This window comes from Chiloscyllium punctatum, chromosome 25 (assembly GCF_047496795.1).
Source record: "Chiloscyllium punctatum isolate Juve2018m chromosome 25, sChiPun1.3, whole genome shotgun sequence".
NCBI lineage: Eukaryota > Metazoa > Chordata > Chondrichthyes > Orectolobiformes > Hemiscylliidae > Chiloscyllium > Chiloscyllium punctatum.
In genome coordinates, this window is record NC_092763.1 from 33,550,749 (window position 1) to 33,571,376 (window position 20,628).

At 40.2% G+C, this 20,628-nt stretch overlaps 1 protein-coding gene across 3 annotated transcripts in view; it reads right to left on the reverse strand.

The window, feature by feature from the left end:
- LOC140495833 (calnexin-like) overlaps nucleotides 1–20,628 on the reverse strand; it is a 35,742-nt gene that overhangs the window by 2,221 nt on the left and 12,893 nt on the right. For 2 of the 3 annotated variants that reach the window (XM_072594983.1, XM_072594982.1), the window contains exons 6-15: nucleotides 18,798–18,939; nucleotides 15,800–15,881; nucleotides 11,809–12,001; nucleotides 10,717–10,906; nucleotides 8,354–8,467; nucleotides 7,737–7,890; nucleotides 5,936–6,151; nucleotides 5,182–5,301; nucleotides 4,355–4,454; nucleotides 2,748–2,845 (exon numbers count right to left, since the gene is read on the reverse strand). In XM_072594983.1, coding sequence (XP_072451084.1) covers nucleotides 2,748–2,845; nucleotides 4,355–4,454; nucleotides 5,182–5,301; nucleotides 5,936–6,151; nucleotides 7,737–7,890; nucleotides 8,354–8,467; nucleotides 10,717–10,906; nucleotides 11,809–12,001; nucleotides 15,800–15,881; nucleotides 18,798–18,939 — 1,409 coding nt within the window. The remainder of the gene's footprint in view (nucleotides 1–2,747; nucleotides 2,846–4,354; nucleotides 4,455–5,181; nucleotides 5,302–5,935; nucleotides 6,152–7,736; nucleotides 7,891–8,353; nucleotides 8,468–10,716; nucleotides 10,907–11,808; nucleotides 12,002–15,799; nucleotides 15,882–18,797; nucleotides 18,940–20,628) is intronic. The other variant, XM_072594984.1, reaches the window with a different exon arrangement.

The following is a 20,628-nucleotide window of genomic DNA, read 5'->3' on the forward strand; positions in this document are numbered from 1 at the left end:
ATAAGCATCTTGTGCTATATTTCTTATGTAAACCTAATTGTAAATCCACATATGCCTTAGTTACTGGACTCTTCCTCCCTTTGAAATACAACTAAATGCTGAAACACATTGCATCATCTACTCACTTGTCAGGAGTAAGAAGCAGTTGTGAAAAATTATAAACCATGCAGCTGATTTTCAGTAAAACAAACAAATGTTATCCTTATTTATGGCCAGCACATTCAAGATACCACAGTACTTGGGGCATTTGCTTTTAGGAGAAGGAATGATTGTAAATTAAATGCTTGTTCATGAGCCTGTGCACTAATTAGAAGTGCTTCTAAAGCAACTCTGCGCATTGGTAGTAGAATCACCTCTGCAATAGAGGTTTATAGGTTCAAGCCCCATTTGAGACTACAGCGTAAAATTTGAGCAGTTGACATTTTACCACAAGTGAGCAACAACTTTTTTTGTACAAGTACATGGGCCCTTTAAATTTTTTGTGCAACTTGTTACTTAAAGAGCAGATTTTTGCTAAGCCTGCATGGGAACCTCCAGATTTCAGGATAGCTGCTGAGCTCAGAGGGACTATCAAAATGAAGGAAATGCTAATTGTTTGAAGGTCTCATTTTCAAATGAGATGTTAAACCAAGACCCTGTCTTCCACTTGCATAAAAGTAAAAGATCCCATGTCATAATTCAAAGGATTTATCAGTGTGTTCTGGTCAGAGATGTACAGCATGGAAACAGACCCTTCGGTCCAACCTGTCCATGCCGACCATATATCCTAACCCAATCTAGTCCCACCTGCCAGCACCCGGCCCATATCCCTCCAAACCCTTTCTATTCATAGGCCCATCCAAATGGCTCTTAAATGTTGCAATTGTACCAGCCTCCACCACATCCTCTGGCAGCTCATTTCATATACGTACCACCCTCTGCGTGAAAAAATTGCCCCTTAGGTCTCTTTTATTTCTTTCCCCTCTCACCCTAAACCTATGCCCTCTAGTTCTGGACTCCCCGACCCCAGGGAAAAAACTTTGACTATTTACCCTATCCATGCCCCTCATAATTTTGTAAACCTCTATAAGGTCACCCCTCAGCCTCTGACGCTCCAGGGAAAACAGCCCCAGCCTTTTCAGCCTCTCCCTGTAGCTCAGATCCTCCAACCCTGGCAACATCCTTCCGAACCCTTTCAAGTTTCACATCATCTTACTGATAGGAAGGAGACCAGAATTGCAAGGAATATTCCAACAATGGCCTAACCAATATCCTGTACAGCTGCAACATGACCTCCCAACTCCTGTACTCAATAGTCTGACCAATAAAGGAAAGCATACCAAACGCCTTCTTCACTATCCTATCTACCTGTGACTCCACTTTCAAGGAGCTATGAACCTGCACTCCAAGGTCTCTTTGTTCAGCAACACTCCCTAGGACCTTACCATTAAGTGTATAAGTCCTGCTAAGATTTGCTTTCCCAAAATGCAGCACCTCGCATTTATCTGAATTAAACTCCATCTGCCACTTGTCAGCCCATTGGCCCATCTGGTCCAGATCCTGTTGTAATCTGAGGTAATCCTCTTAGCTGTCCACTACACCTCCAATTTTAGTGTCATCTGCAAACTTACTAACTGTAGCGCTTATGCTCGCATCCAAATCATTTATGTAAATGACAAAAAGTAGAGGACCCACCACCGATCCTTGTTGCACTCCACTGGTCACAGGCCTCGAGTCTGAAAAACAACCCTCCACCATCACCGTCTGTCTTCTACCTTTGAGCCAGTTCTGTATCCAAATGGCTAGTTCTCCCTGTATTCCATGAGATCTATCCTTGCTAATCTGACTCCCATGGGGAACCTTGTCGAACGCCTTACTGAAGTCCATATAGATCACATCTACTGCTCTGCCCTCATCAATTCTCTTAGTTTTTTGAAGAAGTAATACAATCAAGTTTGAGACCCATGATTTCCCACGTACAAAGCTATGTTGGCTGTCCCTAATCAGTCCTTGCCTTTCCAAATACATGTACATCCTGTCCCTGAGGATTCCCTCCAACAACTTGCCCACCATGGAGGTCAGGCTCACCAGTGGATAGTTCCCTGGTTTGACTTTACCACCATTTATTCATTGGCCATTATCAGTCAAAATGATTATCTAGTGCCGAGCTGTTTATAACTTTACTGTAACAATGCACTCTGACCAATGTCAGATCTTATCAACTTCAACCCAACACACACAGCAACTTTCCCATATGTTCCCCTGATTAAAGGCGGTTGCTCTCCAGTGTTTGCTGCTAATAATAAAGGAGTTACCTCTCAGATTTCTTTTGTCCTTTCTATTTATGGGGACAACCTTTCTCCATTGCCAGTGTTTGAATTTTGTCAGGTGTCTTTTCTGGCTATCAGAAGTGAACTTGTTTGCTTGTGTGTGTGTATTCTGAGCCTTAGGAATACTGTTTGTCTAGATTTGCTAGACATTCCAATAATACATTTCCTGAATGCAGTGCAATTGATTGTGGAATGATTGATTACTCTTCCTCTTTCCCGATGTTTTAAAATTATCTAGAGAAAATTCTTTCTCTGGCTACTGGTCACATTATACCAGCATTAATCCAAAACTGGAAAATTTTATTTTAAAACTAATCCCGAATTGGAAATTATTATGGGTAACACAAGTTCTTGCTTTAATTTTCAAACAAACATTTTTTGAACAAAGTAAAAACATCTATCCCATTTAAGATAGTGAAAAATGCTAAAATCTCCAACCTGTAAAGAAGTCTCCAAGTCGTCTTTTGTTTTTAACAGGATACTTCCTTTCATCCTGTCATTGCTTTTAGCTGCATTTCCTTGTTGATCATGGAGATCTGTAATTATGGATAATTATTTATTAACGAGTAATTTTCAAGCTAGAGCTGCCCACCTGTTGAATGGGCTGTCCATAAAGTGGACTAGCAGTTGATTTTTTTATTTTAAACAGGAATCCATTTTTCAGTCAATTTAGCATGGAGCCATTAATTCCTAACATTTTCAATAAATATTCCCCATCAACAATAAGGATTTTTTTTTAAAAGCTGAGCTTCCCTGGCAGATACATACTTGATATCCAGTGGGACTATGAAGCAGAAAAGCCCCAAACTGAATTGTTCCCTCAAATTAATTGCGGTGCTGGAAAAGCGCAGCCAGTCAGGCAGCATCCAAGGAGAAGGGCAGTTGATGTTTTAGGCATAAGCCCTTCATCAGAAAGGAGGCTCCTGGGCCAAGGGAGCTGAGAGATAAATGGGATGGCTGTGGGACTGGGGGGAAATGTGAAAGGTAGATGAAGGTGGGGATGAAAGTGATAGGTTGGAGAGGAGGGTGGAGCAGACAGATGGGAAGGAAGATTGACAGGTAGGACCATTCAAGAGAGCGGTGCCGAGTTGAGAGGTTGGGTTTAGGATAAGGTGGGGGTGGGGGTGGGGGTTGGGGGAGGGGGGATGTGAATGGGGAAACTGGTGAAGTCCACATTGATCCTGTGTGAGTGAAGTGTCCCAAGACAGAAGATGAATTCTTCCTCCAGGTGGTGTTGGGTGGTTAGGCTTTAGCTATGGCGATGAAGGAGGCCCACGTCCTGCAATGTCCTTGGCAGAGTGGGAGTTAAAGTTGGCTACAGGGCGGTGGGGTTGGTTGGTGCGGGTGTTCCAGAGATGTTCTCTGAAATGATCCGTAAGTTGGTATCCTGTCTCCCCAGTGCACTCCCCAGACCACATCAGGTGCAAAGGATGCAGTAGATGATTTGTGTGGAAGTATAGGTAAATTTCTGTCGGATGTGGAAGGATCCTTTGGGGCCTTGGGCGGAGGTGAGGGTGAAGGTTTTGCACTTCCTGCGACGGCAGAGGAAGGTGTCGGGAGGGGAGGGTGGGTTCGTGGGGGCCATGGATCTGACAATGGGAGTCGCGGAGGGAATGGTCTTTCTGAAACACAGGTGGGGTGGGGAGGGAAATATCTCTCTGGTGGTGGGATCTTCTGCCATTTCCGCCACCTACAAACAGACCTGACTGTAGGACCCACAGAAATGGATTAGACATTTACTTTCAGCAGGCCTGCTGATTTCCATCACCAATGAAACCTGATGGCTAATTCCAAACCAAAACAGCCTATATTTTATTAAAATAGCTCTATTAACTGACAATTTGTGAAAAGGAGACAATTTATACAACGAGCCATAGGCCCTTTTAAAAACAGAACCACTGCATCAATGGTAAAGTGATGCTGAGACAACCAACCCTATTATGAGGTCGTTAATGTGTGGGAAAATCAGCCAAAATTCACCTGAGAAGCAGGGAAACTTGTAAGTACTCTCTCACTATTATTATTATTGCTGCTGTTTGGCTTACCTGACTCTTGAGGCTGTGCTTCTGTTGTTATTTTTTCTTCATCATTGATCTGCACATCATCTGTCTTCTTGTAATAATAATCATCAGGGGGCCCAAATCGCTGGGAGAGCAAATGATAGCATATGACAGTACAACATGACAAAATAAAATGTTACAACAGGATACTACAAGATGGAGCAGGAGATATATGACAATAGAGCGAGAGAGTTATAGCACATGAAAGTATGGGATAGAAGCAGCATCACAGGACAACAGCATACAGAAAAGTTGCCAAATAGAAACAAAGCAGCAATTTAAACAGAGGGCTTATTTTCACTTTAGTTAACTCTTACACTTATGAGGATGTAAGAAAACAGTGTGATTCAGCCAATGTCATATAACAATTAAAAATAAGACAACAGCTTAAGAGGAGTGAATTTATCTCATAACAGTTACATTTGTTTCTGCTGCTAATAGGGTTACATGACAGACAATATTGAACAGCGTATCTAAACATGTACACAAGCTACCACCAACCGGTGTTGCAAGGGTTCAAGTCAAGTGACTTACTGATAGAATGTCATGTTGTAATTGGTTTAGTGATGAAAAGGCTTGAAAACAAAACGTAATTAAGATAAAGCTATCAGCATCTTAATGTTAAAAACATAAGCTGAACTTCGAATTAACGCAGTTAGATGTTTATTCTCAGCAACCTGGATGTAACTGTCACTGCTTAATAAAAATTCAGATTTTTACCAATTGACGACTGGGATTAGTCTAAGGAAAGCAGAGTATCCAACACACCAATCCTCTAGTAGGAAATGCACATAATTCTTAAACAGACATACCTTGTTTGGCCAATAGAAGCTTATGAATAAAATAACTGGCAGAGCAACAGTGAACACGTAGACTCCCCAGAGCCAAGGGCGCTTGTCTGCTGCCAAAAACAGCTGCATGATCAAACCAGGCTGTGGACAACAGAATACAGTAGCAATTAATTCAGTTACTGATAAAAGAAGCACACGCTCTGTCTCAGTCATAGACTTATCACAAACACTAGTTACATACAGGCATGCAAGTTGGGGGGCAGGGGGAATCTCTCAAGCTAGATTTTGAGTGTAGCACAACTCTTACTCAGCCTAATGAATCCATCTTACTGCATTTCCCTGAGATCTGGGCTTCATCTCGGATGGACAGTGGGATTTTGGTAGGATTGCCACCTATGCAAGTGATGAAATGTAAGGCTGGGAATGGCCTCACCGGACAAGTAGTGGCCCAAAAGGTCAGAATTGCAGCTCTCACTGAAAGGAACATAAATTTTCCAGTGGGGAGGTCCATTCTCAGAACTGCAGCATTTAGAGTTTTCACCTCTACGTTCGGATGTCAATCATAACCTTCTATATGGCAACCTCAGTAAAGCAGTAGAGACTGAGCCAGAGCAAATTCCTGCTGCTAGTTACAGAAGAGCTGTAGTACCTCAGACACTGATAGGATAGGCTTCATTATATGCAGGACTTGTCATTCTTTGATGTAATCTTGCAGCAACATGGAACAAGATTTCTCCCACATGGTTACATGCACATAGCCATCAAATCAACTTACTCCGTCTGCATCGTAGATTGCCTTTGTTCGTGCCCATGTGTCTTTCGCCCACTGCTTGACAACTCTCTCATCAGACGATATAATAAAATTGTCAAACATTATGTTTGGGGTCAGAGACCATAGCTCAAGCCCAACTGCAGCAATTGAAGTCATACGGAATGGCTTTGTATTCTCAAAATAATTTGGATTCAGAATCTTGCGAGGTTTCCAGACTCCCTTTTAGAATGAAATTGGAAAAACTGTTACTCAAGTTTGATAATTAGATTTCTGAATTATGTTACACAGTCGGAGGGAGACAGAGAGATGCATGTACTATGAAGAGGCTACAAGCTACAACAAATAAAATTGAATGTCATTTAGAAAACTAAGTTAATGAGAAACAAAAAGTGAATTAATTCCACTGCTCTATGTAATAAATAGTTGAGGTTCAGAATGGAGGGTGTGAAAAGCAGAATGTTATACAGGTTATTATAGAGGAAAGGATGTTTCAGAGAGGAATTTGTTACAGAAATATATTTTAAAAATCAAGATGGTTAACTTTTTCTATCACATGTAACTACAATCACCAAGTTACAAGCATGCAGTTATTCGGCAATTACTTTTAGTGCTTGTTGGACAGGCCAATCAAATAATTTAAATAGAATCAGGGAGAGTGCAAGAAATATAGAAATGTCTGGTATTGAGTAATTTAAAGTGACCTGCTTATTACAATCCATGTTTAACAGCAAAATATTTAAGAATTAAACAAAGCTGTGTTTTACACAATTTCAAATTATTTTAAGATTAAAAACTGAAGCCATCCTATGTATACAGCTTAGTACACAGCTAACTCCATCTCCCTGCAAAGTACAGCAAACTTTTTATTAACTGTACAAAATAGGACTTATGGGACCAGGTGTGTACCAGTTAATCAAGACGTTGACATAATCAGTGTAAAAACACAATAAGTAATAGAAATGTGATGCATTACTATTATACTTTATTTACAGCATATATCACTTAAATAATACTTTCTGGTAGAGTGCCCTCTCACTCGCACCCTCAACTAACGACTCAGATATTGTGGAGATTGAAATACAATAAACTTCCAGTATTTCAGTTTTATAATGTTTGTTGGTTTATTGAGGGGTGGGTTCATAAGGTGCTGGTTAAAACAAGGTTTGCTGCAATTTATGTCTTGTCAAATTTCCACTTCCTCGTGTGAAAACACTTCTGACGCTTGCTGCAGTTTGATTCTGAGGGACTGAATGTTCTTCAGTATCAAATCCAAAAGTTTGCTCCTCGTGTGTGCACCAGTGAAATGTCTCCCAGTGATTGAACAGTGCACGATATCTTGATCAAACCCGAAGCCCTATACATGCACAACTCGGTGGATCGGAACAATAATTGCAATAATTTTAATTTATCTAATCCATGAGCACAAAGACTATACATCAAACCTTACGCTGAGCTGAAACAAAAACAGAAATTGGTGAAAAAACTCAGCAGGTCTGGCAGCATCTGTGTAGAGAAATCAGATTTAACGTTTCAGGTTCGGTGACCCTTCCTTAGATGCTGCCAGACCTGCTGAGCTTTTCCAGCAATTTCTGATTTTGTTTCTGATTTACAGCATCCGCAGTTCTTTCTGTTTCTATGATAAGTTAAGTTAAGATCAGCTAACTCTCCAGGGACTCAGAATTTCACTAAAGATGTTCTGAAATTTCACACATCACATGATATATTTGCCAAGAAGCCATCCTGAGAATTACAAGGGATATATAAATATCACATATGTAAGAAAGATTACAACAATTAAATTTACCTTGTATTTGGGATTGTCAATCATTGGTACTTTCCATTTGCCTTTGTAGGCAGGGTTAGGGATCATGGGAGGTTTCCAGGTTCCACAGCCAGCAGTCTTACACTTTGGGTTTGGGATTTTGGGTTCTTCCCATTCACCATCCATATTAAGATCCCTGTGAAATACAATAATGTAATACTGATATTAAAACAATTCCAGACTGAACTTTGGGTACATGTTATTTTGAATTATTTTTAATTTTAAACTTTTATGTGTTGCAAATAATTTTTGTTCAAGGTGAAGAAAGTGGTTTCATCATCAAGGACTCAGATCAATCATGCATGGGTTAATATAACTTAACATGCACCCTCTCAGTGAGGAGTGAAGGTTACATCAATGAGTTTTGTGAGGTAGATTAAACAGTATTACAATGAGACACAAGGAATATATGAAAGAATGTTCCAGTGAGTAATTGGGTGCATCAGAGAATGTAACAGTGAAGGTGTGGTTTATGAAAGAATATCAGAAAGATGGTACCAAATATCATACACTTGAAGGACAGGTGTACACTGACCTTTCGTGCAACTATAAAATCACTAACTAGTCTCTGAGGCTGTCTGAAGTAAGTCATAACTTACCAGTCTGGAGGTTTTATTGATTTAGGATCTGGAATATACTCTGGCTCCTCATCTAACCAGTTATCTGGTTTCATGACTGTAGAATCTGGAATATAGGGAGGAGCATCCTCATCCCTGGCATGGAGAATACGACAACATCCTTTAGCATCTGTACATATGAATATCTGATATACCTTCATTCAAACACAGGAGGCTATAAATGAAATACAACCAACAATAATTACTCCAGGATTTACACAGACCCAAGGACCCAGATGGGGAGTTTGAATTTAGTTGAACAGGAAGATAGTCAACAGTGCATACTTTTCTTCCTCATTAACTTTCTTTCCAAAGTTGACATCCAACTTCAATACTGGTAAGGTGTGTAACTAAAGGAGGTTCGCAGCTGAGTTCCTTTTGATTTGTTCCCAATATGAAAGGACTTGAAGCAAGAGCTTCTGGATTCTCATCAGGAATCTGTCTCTGAATTGACTACATTCTAGTTAAGGAGGTAAAAACAACAACTGCAGATGCTGGAAACCAAATACTGATTTAGTGGTGCTGGAAGAGCACAGCAGTTCAGGCAGCATCCAATGAGCAGCGAAATTGACGTTTTGGGCAAAAGCCCTTCATCAGGAATAAAGGCAGTGAGCCTGAAGCATGGAGAGATATGCTAGAGGAGGGTGGGGGTGGGGAGAGAGTAGCATAGAGTACAATGGGTGAGTGGGGGAGGAGATGAAGGTGAAAGGTCAAGGAGGAGAGGGTGGAGTGGATAGGTGGAAAAGGAGATAGGCAGGTAGGACAAGTCATGGGGACAGTGCTGAGCTGGAAGTTTGAAACTAGGATGAGGTGGGGGAAGGGGAAATGAGGAAGCTGTTGAAGTCCACATTGATGCCCTGGGGTTGAAGTGTTCCGAGGCGGAAGATGAGGCGTTCTTCCTCCAGGCGTCTGGTGGTGAGGGAGCGGCGGTGAAGGAGGCCCAGGACCTCCATGACCTCGGCAGAGTGGGAGGGGGAGTTGAAATGTTGGGCCACGGGGCGGTTTGGTTGATTGGTGCGGGTGTCTCGGAGATGTTCCCTAAAGCGCTCTGCTAGGAGGCGCCCAGTTTCCCCAATGTAGAGGAGACCACTTCGGGAGCAACGGATACAATAAATGATATTAGTGGATGTGCAGGTAAAACTCTGATGGATGTGGAAGGCTCCTTTAGGGCCTTGGATAGAGGTGAGGGAGGAGGTGTGGGCACAGGTTTTACAGTTCCTGCGGTGGCAGGGGAAAGTGCCAGAATGGGAGGGTGGGTCGTAGGGGGGTGTGGACCTGACCAGGTAGTCACGGAGGGAACGCTCTTAGCGGAAGGCGGAAAGGGGTGGGGAGGGAAATATATCCCTGGTGGTGTGGTCTTTTTGGAGGTGGCAGAAATGTCGGCGGATGATTTGGTTTATGCGAAGGTTTGTAGGGTGGAAGGTGAGCACCAGGGGTGTTCTGTCCTTGTTACGGTTGGAGGGGTGGGGTCTGAGGGCGGAGGTGCGGGATGTGGACGAGATGCGTTGGAGGGCACCTTTAACCAATGGGAAGGGAAACTGCTGTCTCTAAAGAAGGAGGCCATCTGGTGTGCTCTATGGTGGAACTGGTCCTCCTGGGAGCAGATACGGCGGAGGCGGAGAAATTTCCAGTTAAGACCAGCAAGATTATCGAGCTGTTTGGCTGGGACTCCACTAGTGATAGCAAAGACTGCAAACAGTAATTTGAAAATTGTACTATGGAGGGATGTTTCTGCATTCAATTATGGTCTTTAGTGTCAGAAGACGTAGTTTCTCTATTTACTTGTGATCTCTTGTTTTTGGCAGATGATCTATTTTCTCCATTGGTCATGTCTATTCACTTAGTCTTAATATTGGTGGAGGGTAGCCCTTTGAGTGTGCTGCAGGACTCTATTGTTAGAAAGAGGTATGTCACTGTATTTGACTGATGCCCCCTGTTTCTGTATTCCATACTGGTGTATGGCATTGAGACAAGAATGTCCCTATGTTTTAGAGTGGAGGATCTCTGAATTTCCTGATGGTCTTGGGCTCGTGTTTTCTCTCTACTCATAGTGGTCTCAAGTATAAAGGATTGTGATGTCAATTCACTAGTACCCTCGACTGTTGATGGAAGGGAGTCCTACTTCCTGACAATCACTATAGTTTGAGAGAGGTAGGTCATAATTCAATTGTTATTATCATAAGAGGACTGAAATCAATTTGTGGTCTCTGCTACTAGGGTTAGCTTGTTGACTTTGAATTCACAGTAAAGTCTAATAAAAGGCGCCACAACTGGTTTTGGTGCAAACAGACTACAGTAAGTGCAAACAAACATTTTCACCAAACCTGATCTTGCTTAATTCTCACCAGTCATGGGGCTTCACGGAATCTGGGTCAGGTATCTGACGCCTGTCATCCCAGTCTTCAGGCTTTTGATGATTTGGATCATCGATCTCTTTGGGAGGATTGACAGGGGGAGTTACATCATGCAGGAGGCTTCCTCTGCTCACACTGTTCTCATCTATTAGTATCTCAAAACTGTTATCAGGTCTCACAACTAAACCAATAATTTTAAAATTGTTATTGGATGGAGAGAGAGAGAGAGAGAGAGAGCAAGAGATGAGATAAGAGAGAATAAGTCAAAGAGAGAAAATAATTTCAAGTACAACAATTATACAGTATAATTTTTAAAAATTCATTCAGAAGACGAGGGCATTGCTGGCTACGCTGTCATTTATTGCCCACCTAATTGAGTGTAGTTAGGAGTCAACCATATTGCTTGGGTCTGGAGTCACATGTAAGCCACCAGGTAAGGATGGCAGTTTCCTTCCGTAAAGGACATTAGTGAACCAAATGGGTTTTTCCAACAATTGACAATGGATTCATGGTCATCATTAGATGACGACTCTTAATCCAACCATCTGCCATGATGGGATTTGAACCCGGGTCCCCACAACATTCAGGCTCTCCAGATTAACAGTTCAGAGATAATATCACTAGGCCATTGCTTCCCCCTTTAACTGGGTTAATTATTATACTTTAGTAACTTTAAATATTATGCTAATGATATTTGAAGTTACTAAAGTATAATAATTAACCCAGTTAAAAATAAATCAATGTAGCAAGACGTTGGCAGCTATAATGTAATCTAAATTTGCTGCAAGAAGGTTGGCTCTGCAGATTGCCCAACACACATTTTAATATTACTGAACAGTTTATTATTTTCACCATGTTATCTAATAGACAGTTGTTTGAATATAGCAATTGAATAATCTAACGTGTTTGGATTGGTGGATTTGCTTGTTCGGTTGTTCTTTAATGAACTATTACTATCTCACAAATGAAGCCTGTAAGTTTCACTCTAATCCTAACCCATTTAGGATACCCACTTAAAGACTGTCAGCCATCTTGTGGGACCTATTTCTGAATACTCTAGAAAGATTAAGAGAGTTTTGTTACTCAATGTATACAGGTGAGGTCTTTTATCAGTGAAGTAACTCTGGAGGTCCACTTCTGGTTTCCTGGAATGTTTCTCTTCATATGCACCCGTCACTGGATCCCTATGTCTGAAGATGAAGTGCAATTTATAGTCTTGTCCGCACTTGTCTGGTCCAAACATGATAGTATAAGGGGTTTTGTCAAAGAACTTTCTCTGTAAAAACAACATTAGAACTTATATAAAAAGAGAAAAGTATCATTCAAATCATCCAGATTGTGTCGCCATGTGCAGAACCTATTCAAACTATTTTAACTGTGCTCCTGACTCAATATCAAGCTGGTATCCATCTGCTCCCTATAGATGTATGAAAATCAATGGCAATGATTCACAGTCTAGAATAACTGGAAACACTAAATATTGCTAGCGGTCTGTATTAACAATCATCCATTGATGTAATCTGAGAATAATGATAACTATTGACACTGTGGAACTGACACTAACCATCTATTTTTCATTTGTTCATGGAATGTGAGCATAGATAATAAATGTGAGCTGTTTTGGCAATATGTAATTGCCTTCGAGAATGGAAGTGAGCAGCCTCTTTGAACTGCTGCCTCCTGTGTTGCAAGTACCTAACAGCATTGTTAGGTGATGCATTTCTATATCGTGCTGGAACGTAACAGAGGAGAACTAAGCAAACATGTGCAAGAGCTTTGGCAGCTTTTACAGTGCATCGTCTTAGCCTCTGCATCCTGGCAGTGAAGGGAGTGAATGCTGAAAGTGGCAGTTGGGGTGCCCATCAATATTTGTCCTGTATGGTGTTGAGCTTGGATTGTTATTGAAGCCACATTCATTCAAATAAATGGGGTATAATTTCATCACGATCCTGAATGTGCGTTATGCATGGTGAAAAGACTTTGAGGGGTCAGATGATGAGTTATTCACTGTAGAATGCTCAGCCTCTAATATGTTCTAGTATTCTATCTTTATAATGGTGGAACAGTTAGGTTTCTGCAGAATGACAATTCCAAGATGTATGCTGTGTGACTTGCAGAAATAATAATGCAATTGCACATTGAAGAAGATGGTTAGATCATGTGGCAATAATATTGTTTGTCAACTGAATCCAGAATGTTGTCCTGGCTTCGCTGCATGCAAGCATGGCTGTTTCAGTATTTGGAGAGTTGTGAATAGAACAATGCAAACATCCCACTTCAGATCAAACAATGGAGGGAAGGGTATTGATCAAGCACCGGACCATGGCTGGAACTAGAACATCATGCTGAGGAACTCTTGCAGCAATGTCCTGGCACTGAGATGATTATCTCCAGTACCGTCAACCATCTTCTTTGTGTTAGATATCACTTCTATTACAAAAGAACCTTAGATTTAATATCCTTGAAGGAACTTCAGTTTTGAAGGATTGGGAAGAAAGGAATTTATTTTAATTTTTGTAGACATTGTTGGAATGGTTTCTTTAAAAAGGGGTAATTGAAAGTATACTGTAGAGAATGGAGATTTACATCAACAAGACTTCCTAGATGACTGGTGATGACTGCTCGCTTTGCTGGAGACCCTTTTTTTCTGGCTTAGGGACATTCTTATTTTCTTATTTTATCTAGTTAACTTGGAGGAAAACCATGTAAAAAGATAGCAGCTGAGTTGGAGGAAAATTTGCTCTGACATGACTAGCTGACCCCTCATTTCCAAAAATGAAACCCTTTAGTCAGTTCAAGGTGAAATCTATTTGTTCTTTTGAAAGAGTGATTGTAAAAACACCTCAAGATTGCATTTCCTAAGTAAGCTGTGTCTGCAAGAATTCACAGACAACCTTGTGTAATTAGTGACACTTGGCGTAACACTAGTTTCTAGAACATTCTATCAGTTATCCTTCTGCCTTCAGAAATACCTATCTGCCAAAGTGTCTTTTTTCTCAGGAAACCAATCTCTGCAAGAAATCTGCTTATTTGCCCTCTTTTCCTAAAGAATGTGTGTTTGAAAGAGAGATATTTAGAGGGATAAGCATTTATACTTTGTTTTACTGACTATGTACATTAACTAATTATTGTATCTTCTTTGAATAATTTTGTTTTGACAATAAACTCATAATTCTAGCAGTTAAGAAACTTGGTTGGTAGAGCTTTTTGTTTAAAACCTGATATAGATATTTAATTGGTCACCTTGCTGACCAGAAAGTATGTTTATTTTATGCTGCAGCCTTTGGAATAGTGGGACTGTAGAGGCAGTGCACCCTCCTGTCTCATTCACAGCTCTTCCATTAGCAGACAGCTTTCCCCCCCCAACCCCCACTTTGTTGAGCAAATGTCAGCTTGTAACGGTGCAGGATTAACTTGGCCCAGGGTATAGCTAGTTCTGCAGCACAAGTCTATAAGCATTACAGCTTTAATATTATCGGAGCCTATAGCCTTATCCAGTGTACCCAGTAACATGCTGATATCATGTGATGTGAATCAAACTGGTTGAAGATTGCCATCTGTGAAGTTGGAGAAATTATGGCCTAGTGGCATTATCACTGAACTATTAATCCAGAGAATCACGGTTCAAACCCTGCCATGGCAGATACTGGAATTTGAATTAAGTAAAAATGTGGAATTTACGAGTCTAATGATGACCATTAATCTATAGTTCGTTATTAGAAAATCCCACCTGCTCTTTATGGAAGAAGACTGCCATCCTTACCTGGTCTACATATGACTCCAAATTCATAGCAATGTGGTTAAATTTTAATAGCTGTTTGGGCAACTTGGGAGCAGCAGTAAATGCTAGCCCAACCAGCAATGCCCTCATTGAAGAATGAATTAAGAAAAAAACTTGAAGACCTCAGGAGGAGATTAAGATAGAATATTTACTTGATAATTCTGGCTGAAGATATCTGGCTGATATTTCAGTCTTGTTTTTGGTCATTACGTGCCGAGTCTCCTGTCATTGAATATAAGGAATCTTCTGGAGCTCTCATTAGTTGTTTATTTGTTCACCATCAGTTATCACTGAATGTAACAGGACTGCAGAGTTTTGATCTGAACGGTTGGTTGGGAGGTCATTTAGCTCTATCTATAGACATTGCTCCACTGTTTATCATGCATGCCATCCCCACCATTGAACCAAGGTTGATACCTTAGTTTGAAGGTAATGGCAAAAAGGGATATACTGGGTAATGAAGTTAGATTGTGGAGATGTACAATTCTTCAATTCATAAATCCCAGTTTTGAATTCTTAGAAATGTTCTGAATGTATCCCATGTAGCACAGTTGTAATTCGACATAACAGTTTAGATTGAGTTTGGGGTTGATGGGTAGAGACATACCAATGCAATCTGAAATCAAAGTAATTATCAAGTAACAATCCAAGAATGACAAATAACCAAATGCTATAACCCCAAATTTCCTGGACTTATTGGCTAACAGTCTGCAAAACAGTAACCATTAAGTTTGATAAACTTTGGTTTTATCAGATGAATTGTTATTGCACTGCAAGATTGCTTTAGTACATTATTCACAACCTTGTTGTTGACGAGATGTTCCATTTGGTCTCCCCCATTGAGGTCTCCAACATCTAGATGCCAGTCTTCAACCACTTTGATTCACTCCACATGACAGAGAAATTGCTGAGCCCACTAAAACAGCAAAGGTTATGGGCTCTAACAGCATAACTATAATGCTAAAGGTTTCTATACCAGAACTAACTGAGCCTTAACCAAGCTGTTCCAATATAGCTACAACACTAGTGCTATTTACACCAAAGGACTCTGGGATACTAAGCTACTTCCATTTGTGCTACAACCACTGCCAGCACAATAACTTGCACTACGTGATACTCTTATGTAGAGAAAACGATCCATCGAAACATTACAGCTAGAGATACATCCGACAAGTAATGAAATATTTAATGCAGATGCTGTTTTCCAATCAACCCAGTTGCATTCAGTAAAGACATGTTTCACACTACAGCATGCGCAAAAAGGATGTTGAGCTTCTAAACAGGATAACTTACCAGATCAAGTTGATCATCTTCAGAGAGAAGCTTCAAGTATGCACCCCCACACTCTATTTCATTCTGGAAATGTACCTCATACCTGCAGGAAAGAATAAGAATTGAAGAGTGGTACATCTAACTGCAGCGATGCCTCTACCTTTAAAAAATAATTAATAATATTCCTCTGCTTGTTCTCCAGTTTCTACTCATTAAAATTCCATTCACTGGCTAAGAGGGTAGGCCTAAGGAGTTTTCTGATAGATTTCTCTTAAGACCTTGTTAGGAGCTATATGAAAAAGAAGCCAGTAATGAAACTCCCTATAATTCTTTTTCCCCACAGGGAGACATCAAGTGATCAACCTCCAGTCAGTAAATCCCTGATACTGTAACTAACTTTGGAAACTCAGTGCGAGGATACATGTCCACAAAACTGAATATTACCAATAACTGTGGTGAGAAAGTATCCATAGGATGATCCAGTAAACAGGAGGTTATTTGGCCCCTCACTTCAGAAGTACCCAACAAGTCCCACCTTCTCGCTTCCCATAATCCAGCAATTTGTTTTAACCGCTCAAGCATGTATCGAATTCTCTTTGGAAAGTTACTACTGAATCTGCTTTGATCACTCTGTCATGCAGTGCATTCTAGAGCATAACTAAATGTTCTGATATCTTGCCTTTGGTTCTTCGCCAATTACCTTAAATCTTGTCTTCTGCTCACCAAATCTTCACAAGATTATGAGAAATAGGAGCATAAATTGGCCATTTGGTCCCTCAATGCTGCCTATCATTCAACAAAATCACTTTAGTACATGTTCCTTTGTATAACTTAGTTTTGGATTGGACATTTTCCTTGACTGTCTTTGTTAAGCATGGCTTCCTGTAAATTACATGAATGCTGATAACCACTTACTTTGCCGTGGGGTTTTTCTTATACAGTGACTGGCATGAAGAGATGACTGTTTTTTCTCATTCATTCAGTTAGAGGAAAGCCTGCTAAGAACAAGTTGATCTCATTTCCGAAAGAAAACACTTGAGTTTGGGATGAAACCTACTTTCTTTGAAAGAATGATTGAAGAAACTTCTCAGAATTACACTTTTCTGATTAAGAATGTTTGCAAGACTTTACAGACACTGGTGCAAGTTCTGTGAATTGATCATGTGTACAAGAACATAACAGCAACAGGCTCTGGAATATTCTATGATTTATCCTTTAGCTCGCAAAAAGAGACCATTAATTATTTTCTCTTTTCAGAAATCTAATTTCTGTGGAGAAATCTATTTTATCCCCCCCCATTTTCCTAAAGACATGGTGTGCCCTTGAATGCGTGTTTTTGGGAACATTTAAAAGGTTAAACATTTATGTTTCCAAGTTACTGACTGTATGTTAAGCAATTGTTGCATCTTCATTGAATGACTTTTGATAGTAAATCATGATTGTGTTAAGAAATCTGGTCGATAGGTCTTATTCTTTAAATCTGTCATAGTTGAGACATATAATGGAAAAAGTATTTTTACTTTATGTTGCGATCCATGGATAGTGAGACCGAGTGATGATGTGATGGATGTACTCCTCCTGCCTGGTTTATAACATTATAAAGCAAAGGATTCTATAGGTCATCTTAATAGTCATCTTAAACTATTTTGCAAATGTTCAAGACATTTATACAGGGATTCCCTGGTTTATCTACACCCCTTTTAAAATTGTGCTATTTACTTGATATTGCTTCTTTCCCTTCTTCTATACCTTAAACTGAATCTACCACATTTGTTAATATCTTCCTTACTATTACCATCTTTGTAACTGGTTTTCTATGCTTGTGTTGGGGTCTGCAGCACACTTTGTAATTATGTTCTGTAATAAAGGAGTGCATTAATCAATGCATCATCACATCAAACAACATCTCAACAAACAAAAGGAACAGCAAGTTACCTGATCCTGGGGTGGGTGGAGGGGAGGGAATGACAACAACTACCCTCAGTATCTATAGATTTAAAGAGGGACATTTGACATACCTCAATCTCTTGATTGTTAACATCATCCCTGCTAGAAAGTGCTCATGCATGGATGTTGCCCAGGACAGGATTGGGCACAGTGTGAGGTCTCAAGCAATGTGTCAGCAGGCTGTTCAAATAATGTTTTGACTCACAAATAAAGATTGACCTACATTTTAGGTGGGGAATGCAACCACGACTTATGAAACCAGAAGAACAATCTGAAAATAACTACACACCTCTATTGCAAACTTGCAATAGCATGCAAAGTTTCACAAATGGACAGTGCTTATAGACTAAGTGGTGCTTCAGATGTGGAAGCCATATGTTTACCACATTTAACCTCATGACTACCCTGTATCTGACACAAAATGCTAAAAACTGATATATCAATTAGGCGCAAGGCTGATTAATTTCCCAGGTTTATATGGATTTAAAGTCCTAGTTATATAATGCCAAAACAGTGCTTTATTTCAGTTGTCCGTTTGCAGTGTGTTCTTCAGGAACAAAACCCTAATACAAACATTTAAACTTTCTTCTTTGGTCACTTTTTCACTGCAATAGGAAACTCATGTTTATGCAGGTCCAAATGCTGAACATTCAAGTGCTAATCTTTCCAAAGAGTAATAAAAACATTACGTACTGGAGAAACTCAGCAGCTCTCATAGAATCTACATACAGCATACTCAATGTTAACCCGGTTTGTCTCTTTACAGATGCTACCAGACATGCTGAGTTTCCGGAGTATTTTCCTTTCAGATTTTGAGAATCCGCAGTATATTGCTTTCTGAAGGCAAACTAACCTTTGGAGAAAAAAATAGTTTTGTTTGATGGAAATTTTATCATTTATTATTTAAAACTTGAACATAAGATTGAACACTTGGGCAAGGAACTGGAAGACAGTTAGTGACCATGCAGTTGTACTTCACAGTTAAATACCCGAGTAGTGGTCCTGTTCGTTCATCTGATGCACTTAAATGACAATTTATAAGCCAGGCTTGGAATGAAAACTCAATACTCACTGCACAATTAGGGGCAAGTCTTTGAAATGGAAGGGTGTCTGGAAGTAGGCAGCAATGGCATGATGTTTGGCCTGGGATTTCAACACCAATCCTTTGTTTCCTGGCACTTTCTGATCATAAGATTCTTCTACAGCCCATATTCCTAGAATTCACAAGCCACAAACAGCCACTACTTTGAGAACTCATTATTATAAACACTGAGCCATTCAATATAAAATTATAACACCCAGTACGGAAACAGTACTGCATACTGTACCATAAGCACAATAGGATTCCTGAAGAAGAGCTCATGCCCGAAATGTTGACTCTCCTGCTCCTTGGATGCTGTCTGACCTGCTGCGCTTTTCCAGCAACACATTTTCAGCATAAGCACAATATCCCAGAGTTATGCAGGGGTCCATTTTAAACAGTATCTCACAATGTATAGTATTTACAAAGTACACCATTTAGTGGTGTCATGCACACTCTGATGAAAAGCTTTTGCCCGAAACATCAATTTTCCTGCTCCTCAGATGCTGCCTGACCGGTTCTGCTTTTCTAGCACCACACTCCTGATTCTAATCTCCAGCATCTGCAATCCTCACTTTTGCGTCATGCATACGCTGTGCCATACAATAACTCTGTCTGGTCCAAGTAAGTGAAGACAGGTTCTGGATAATCATTAATACCAGCCATGATCAAACAAATGCCTAAAATCATCATTTGTTGAACTAGTCGGCTAAATGGTCATAATGTGTTCATAATAACAGCAGCATGGTTTTGATTCTTTACCTAGTTAAAAGGTAGAGTAGGAAGCCTGTTTGACTTGCCTCAGAGCAGAAGGCAATAAACTATCACTGTCAAAAACTGCCAAGACAGCAGTTCAGGATGACACATTAATAGTCAAAGACTTGCATATGCGAACAGTATGTATAAATGAACAGTTTAGGCTCAGACATGGAAATTAGCTGAAAAAGGTTTCTGGGAACTCTGGTACTGTACTCAAAAGAAAATTAAAACTTGCAGTAGACAAGAAGAAAAACTAAGAAATTCTCAAGAAAGTTTAGAGTGTGACCTCTTGTTTGGTTGTCAACAGAAAGTGAAGTTCAGGTTCAAATTATGACATACTGAGGAAGGACAACAAACAGGTAACTAAATTTAATTCAGCTTCAATTGCTGACCTGGTCAGAATATTTCAACATAGAAAGATGAATCACTAAGCCAAAGGAATAGCTTAAATGATGACCGAATACACATTAGTGGGGAGGTGACAGCACATTGGGAATGTCTAGGGAGATTGATTCAAATCTCACTACAGCAGAATGAAGTTTGAATTCATTGCGATTGGAATTAAAAGCCAGTCTAAGGGCAACTGAGTAACCACTGTTGATTGTCATTAAAACCCACCTGAATCATTATACCTTTTAAGGGAGAAAATCTTTCACCCTATCCTGGTCTGGCCTACGTGTGACTCCAGATTCTTAACCACCCTCTGAAATGGTCTCGAGAGTCACTCAGTTCAAAAGCAATTAGGAAGGTCCTGGCTATGGAGGGTGTATAACAAATACTTACCAGGCTGCTAGTTTAGGGATATGGGGTAGGCCATTTGGAACAAAGATGGGGAGAAATTTCTTCACTCAGCTGGAGAGCTTGTGGAATTCTCTACCACAGAAAGAGGTGGAGGCCAAAACATTAAAATGTTTCCAAAAAGCAGTTAGATATAATTCTTCAGGTTAAAGGGGTCAAAGGGTATGGGGAGAAAGTGGGATCAGGGCACTAAATTAGATGATCAATCAAGATCATGCTGAATGGCAAAGCAGGGCCAAATAGCCTACTCTGGTCCTATTTTCTA